At 46.0% G+C, this 6,000-nt stretch overlaps 1 protein-coding gene across 1 annotated transcript in view; it reads left to right on the forward strand.

Moving 5' to 3' along the window:
• The window catches only part of LOC137326723 (protein angel homolog 1-like), a 28,083-nt gene extending 23,236 nt beyond the window's left edge, over positions 1 to 4,847 (forward strand). The window contains exon 10 of the mRNA XM_067992086.1: positions 927 to 4,847. Coding sequence (XP_067848187.1) covers positions 927 to 1,084 — 158 coding nt within the window. The 3' untranslated portion in view covers positions 1,085 to 4,847. The remainder of the gene's footprint in view (positions 1 to 926) is intronic.
• Positions 4,848 to 6,000: the final 1,153 nt, after the last annotated feature.

Raw genomic sequence — 6,000 nt, forward strand, 5'->3', positions numbered from 1 at the left:
TAATCACAATCTTTACACGGGGACATGGACTTGAATTCAGAGAAATGAAGATGACTAGTAAGTTTAGATTTAATTACGCTATAGTGGATGGTGAATATGTGGACCAGTCTGCTGGACAGGCAGCTGAAGTGGTTAGTGTTGGAAAATTTGGGAGCTGGATAAATATTTGGCAGAGAAATTGGGAATGCGGTAGTGTAGTGTTTATTTTACTGGACTAGTAATCCAGAGAACGTGAGTTCAAATCCCACCACGGTAGTTTGAGTATTTGAATTCAGTTTTATAAAAAATCTGGAAATAAAAAGCTGGTATCAGTAAAAAGTTAACATGAAGCATGTCAGATTGTCGTAAAAACCCAACTGGTTCAATAATGCACTTTAGGGATTAAAAACTGTCATCCTTACCTGTTCTGGCCTATACGTAACTCCAGTCCCACACCAACATAGTTGATTCTTACCTGCCTTTTGAAGTGGCCTAGCAAGCCACTCAAGTTACCACCACCTTCTAAGGGCAAGTGGGATGGGAAGACTGCACTTCAAAAGTACTTCATTGGCTGTGAAGCGCTTTGGGACGTCCTGAGGTCGTGGCCGGGGAATGGGACTAGCTGGGTTACTTTTGTATAGAGCCGGCACGGACTCGATGAGCAGAATGGCCTCCTGTGCTGTAACCTTTCTATGATTTTATGAAAGGTGCTTTATAAATGGAAGGCTTTCGTCTGAACCTATTCTATGAGTGTTATAAATCCACGCCTTTTAAAATCAGTGTTTGATGTGACTGTTGTCCTGTTCTGTAGTCCTTGCAGGAGATGGCATCGGACCAGATCTTTATGGCCATTCATCCTGCCTTGGAGGTTATGAATGCGAATGCTAAGCTCCCACCCCCATCCTGTCCAACCTTGTAACCTGCTCCTTTTTTTTCCTTCCTGGCAGGACGCAGACGGTACCAGGATGGACCTCTCAAACTGCTGGGCCGACTGTCCCTGCTGTCCGAGCAGGACATCTGGCTGGCCAATGGGTTGCCCAATGGCATCTGCTCGTCCGACCACCTCTGCCTGCTTGCCAAGTTCGGGTTGAAACCCATCGGTTGATAAAAAGCAGTGACTTGCACCTGGCGGGTGAGAACCTCGCGCAGCTTCATGGGCAGCCACTGCCTAGTGGCTAGAATGAAGCTCCGACACAAGATGTCAAATCTTCATTTTACGGTCTGAATTAAGCTATTTTAATCCTTGTTTTTTTTTAATGGACTGGAATTTCAAGTGTGCTGCTTTAAGATAATGGAAATGCCAAAGGAATGGCAGCTGGGCCAGGGGCAAGTGGGTTAATGATCTTGCCGTCTAGAGCTTGCAAAATGTGACTTTCTTTTGTAATTGTGTTCTGGACAATATGTCCCATCAGAGCTTTTTGTGAAACACATTAGATGTGATGATAATTTGCCAATGGAACGTGGTAGGTTTTTATGGCCATTCCCCTTCCCAACCCCCTCTTCCCTTGAAGCTATTAATTGCTGCTGAAATATGGATGCACAGGTGCTGGTTGCCCTCTGGAACCGTGCCAAAGTCGTCATCCTTCATGTAGGCAGGCTATCCAACCACGAAGGGCGTCATAGCAGAGCCCAATTCCTGTCCTTGCTTGATATCCGCAAGAGTCCATTCAAGCCATCAGCAGTGCGAGCCCTGGCTAATTTGACTTTTTTTATTCTTCCCCCTATTTCCCTCGGCTAATTAAGCAGACACTGGGATTGAACCTGTGACTTTTCTGGTCAGTATGGCTCAGCTGTTTTCTGTCTTAACCAGCTGAACCATAACAGGAGCATTGCCAAACTCTTTAATTGCACTTGAAAAATGCGACGAGTGTTTTGTAACTTAAGATGCCCTAGCAAAGGCCTTTGTGAAACACGCTGACCCTTTACCAATGGAGCTTGCAGGTTCTCACCAGAAGGTTGGCGATGTGATTCCTTGTTACTGTGTGCACCTGTAGCTCTGATTGAAATCAGTGAGTATGAGGAGTTAGTGCTAAATTTAAAGGAGAACCTCATCCAGATATTTTTGCCTGTTAATGGTGTTTGGACGTTTATCTTGTTGCTGACAGCTCTGAAAAGAATCACAACACAGAAGACCATGTGTATGGGTGGAGTGGAGAAGTGACACGTGCTGGTTTCTTTTTCACTTGTTTCTCCTTGTTCCCTTTTTAATAGTTTTTTTTCCCCCCCCACATGAACTTTTAAAATTCTTTCCTTCCTTCCATTCCCTTTTCTTTAAATGATTGTTTTATTTTCGAATGTTCTGCCCTCTGTCAGCTGGTCGTGCTCAAGCCCGATCCTGTCTTCACCCGATGCCCACACCTGCACTTTCCAGCAGGCATCAGTGGATAAGGGATCAGGAGGGCAATTTTTAATCCCCTCCTTAGTCCAGGGAACTGAGGCCATTTGTGATCCACTAACTCAACACACACTGGGTGCTCCTGATCATTGTGGCTTTTGTGTGACGCAAGGGGATGCCTTTCCTCATTAAGCCAATGGGAGAGTTGACCCCCTTCTTTCTCTCCCCCATGCTACACACCATCCACAACCATGAAGGCAGGCTACTGTACATTCTTCATCAGTACCCCAGAACTGGCCTGTTAAGACGTGCCATGACTGCCTCTGATTTTCCTTCCTCGTCTTAAAGAAGGAAATCTGGCCTCCATTTCTTTTCCACAGCGACATGGCTGAGATTGGTAGGTCAATACGTGTGCGCGACGCTCTTGTCTGACCACTCCGCTGTGCAATGCATCGGTTCTCTGATGCAATACACCAAGCGGGAGTCAGGAATAAGTTTTACACTACCAAATTGCTTCCCGGGCACATGGTAAATCCTGCCACAGGGAGGGATGAGGCGTGCCGCCCAGTGCTGCTTTCTACGCACTTGAAGCTGTCTGGCAGTAATGGGAGGGTTGGCTCAGGAGATGTACCGGTTTGTGGAGAATGATGGCAGAGAAGAGCAATTAGACGAGCTGAATTTCCAGTCTTGAGTGTTATGGCGATCAGTTTTGTCCACATCTGTTGCATCTCAGATCGAGACTCAGCTGAAGCTGGTCACAGTTGGGATATCGTTTCCCCCTCCCTCTTCCCCCCCCGCCCCCCAATTTTAGCTTAGTCTTATTCATAAATTAAAAGTTGAAACTGGGGAAGCATCAACTTCAAAAAATATTGCTTTGCCTCCCTATGTTTTGCTCTTACTTTAAAGCTGGCCAACAAGTAATGATGCAATACCAATTGTGAGTGGTAGGACATGCTTGGTTGAAATGCTTTGACATCCCCGCAGTAACAGGTAAGAGCGAAGTGGCCCGGTGAATTGGAGCTCCAGTGTCCTGCGCCATGGGTCGAAGAAGGTGGCTTTGTGCTGGTGCTGCCTTCTATGGTGAGTTAAGGATCTGAGCTATGCCGTTGTGGGGAGGTGCTTAGTGACGGCCAAGTGCGACCCCACGGGTGGGGGGGGGTTGGGGTGGGGGTTGGTGCTTGGTGGGAATTGTTGCTTCCATGTCTCTCAGTGGTGTAAGCTTAGGCCCTGGTCTCCTACCTACCTCCTCTGCAATAGTGCATTCAGGAGGAGAAGGGAGAAAATGATGTATAGCTTAATGGAGAAAAACATTTTGAGTGGTTCTCAACTAGAGCACTGGGTAAGGACATTACAGCTGGCCTGGGTCCTTCTGTGCTTTAGAGGCAAGGAAAAATATCAGCTGTTCTCTTTCCAGTAATCCCTGCTGGAATGGGTGTTGATGTTGGGTCAACGCAGAATTGGGCTCAGTCATGATGCCCCTTGCTGTTGAATAGCCCACTGACACCGTTTACCCGCACAAGAAGAACGGCCTCTTGGGTAAGATGCTGGAGGACAGTCGGTGCCTGTATCCCAGGAAGCGTTTTCAGAAGAAGCGTTGGGGAGTTGAGGGAGTAACAGGAGGCTGTCCTTAAAGCTACAGTCGGGATTGTGTTTTTTTAAAAATGTATCCCAGTTTTCAGCCTTCCCTCTGACAGCAATATCAGGCAATCACTTGCTGTGGAAGTGGAATTAACCTTGGTTACCTAGAGTTTTGTGCATGTCGATATTTAGGTCCCTTACACTCCTTTCAGGAACTAAGCTTCCACCAGCATTCACTGTTGAAGCCAGTGGGATTCACAGCACTGCTCAGGAGCCTCTCGATTGCCGCCTCCCTCTCACCTGTGACCCCACCCCACAGAAGACCTGTGACCTGCTGCTTCACGTCTTGTGGGCCTCCATTCAAGGCCTGCCTGACCGTGAGCATTGCCAGAGTGACAGCAACTCCATTACACAAGTGCATGGAACTGCTGCTGTAGCACAGGTGAAATCACCATGTGAGGAGTGATGGGCACAGACCCAGTCTCACTGATCAGTAGTATAGCATTTCCGAGAGTGTCTCAGAGCTAGCTGGGATTGTGGCCTTTGATTTAAAAAAAAATAACAAAATTAGTAACACTAATTTAAACACAGAAACCCAGAAACACACAAAAGATTCTTACCGATTGTTTGTAATTGTTGGCTTTTTTTGTAAATGATAGTGCGACTAGGCTCCATGTTTAGGAGTCTTTGAATTAGTTGGGGAGTGGAACCCAGATTCACTGGCTAAAAGATCAAATTCTTCAGTCAGCTGAAATCATGGGATTTACAAACTTGTGCCCATAGTGTTTTTTTTTACCTTTGGTGTGTAAAAAAAAAAGCATGGAACAGTTTGGAAACACTATCTGTAGATAAAGTGTGTATTCAAATGGTGTGATTTAAAGGCTGTGTTTTGCCTAATATTTTTGTGACATGGTTCAGTAACACTTTGATGAAATAAAAAGGCTTGTTTATTGGATGTGTAGAGGGATCATTACTTCCTGTTTATGTATAGAGGCCTCTTGATGAAGCGTTGCTGCCATCGTCCGTGCGGCAAGGAACTGTAAATGAAACAACATTTGGGATTGAGCTGCACTGTGCCCAATGGATGATGTATGTACACTGAAGCTAAGACGGCATACAGTTAGAAAATCAAAAACTAATTCCTGAATTGAACGGCATTTTCAGGAGACAAGGTTGTAAACATGGTACTGAGCAGAGAAGCTTAGACATTAAATGGTGTTCTGTTTGACACGTAGCTTAAAACCCCATATGTTATCCATCACCAAGATTGCTTGTTTTCACCTCCACCCTTGTTCCTCTCTGAATTCATTCTGAATTGTGTTCAAATCCCTCCATGGCCTCACCCCATCCTATCTCTGTAAACTCCTCCAGCCCTACAACCCTCTGAGATTTCTACATTCCTCCAATTCTTACTTCTTGTGCATCCCTGATTTCCATTGCCCCACCATTGATGGCTGTGCCTTCAGCTGTATAGGCCCTAAGCTCTGATATTCCCTTCCTAAACCTCTCTACCTCTCTCTCCTTTAAGATACTCCTTAGAACCTACCTCTTCGACCATGCTTTTAGTCACCTGTCCTAATATCTCCTTATGTGGCTTGGTGTCAAATTATGTCTGAGAGTCGCTCCTGTGAAGCACCTTGGGACGTCTTACTACGTTAAAAGCACTATATAAATGCAAGTTGTTGCTGAAGCTCTCATCCACATCTTCATCACCTACTGACTCTACTTCTCCAACATTGTCCTGTCTCGTCCCTGGAAGTCCACCGTACCTAAACCCAACACAGCGAAACCTCATGGAGCTGCAGGTTTTATTGTTTCTTCCAGTAGCTCAGTGGGTGAATGCACCACTGAGTTGGATACTTGAGCCAGACAGATCAGGAAGGCTGCAGGTTCAATCCCTGGTCTGTGCAATTACTTCAACTAGAGAGAACTGGGGGATGTTGACAATTGGTCCCGGTGCTCCTGGGCTAGAGAGGGCAAAGCAAAAACCAGTAATGGTTGCTGCTCTCTCTCCCTATTCAGTCGCTGTAGCAGGAAGGAATGTGTGCATGCATTAAATAAGGGTGGAATCAGCTGTGGCTCAGTTGGTAGCACTCTTGAGTCAGAAG

Source organism: Heptranchias perlo, chromosome 10, assembly GCF_035084215.1.
Source record: "Heptranchias perlo isolate sHepPer1 chromosome 10, sHepPer1.hap1, whole genome shotgun sequence".
Lineage (NCBI taxonomy): Eukaryota > Metazoa > Chordata > Chondrichthyes > Hexanchiformes > Hexanchidae > Heptranchias > Heptranchias perlo.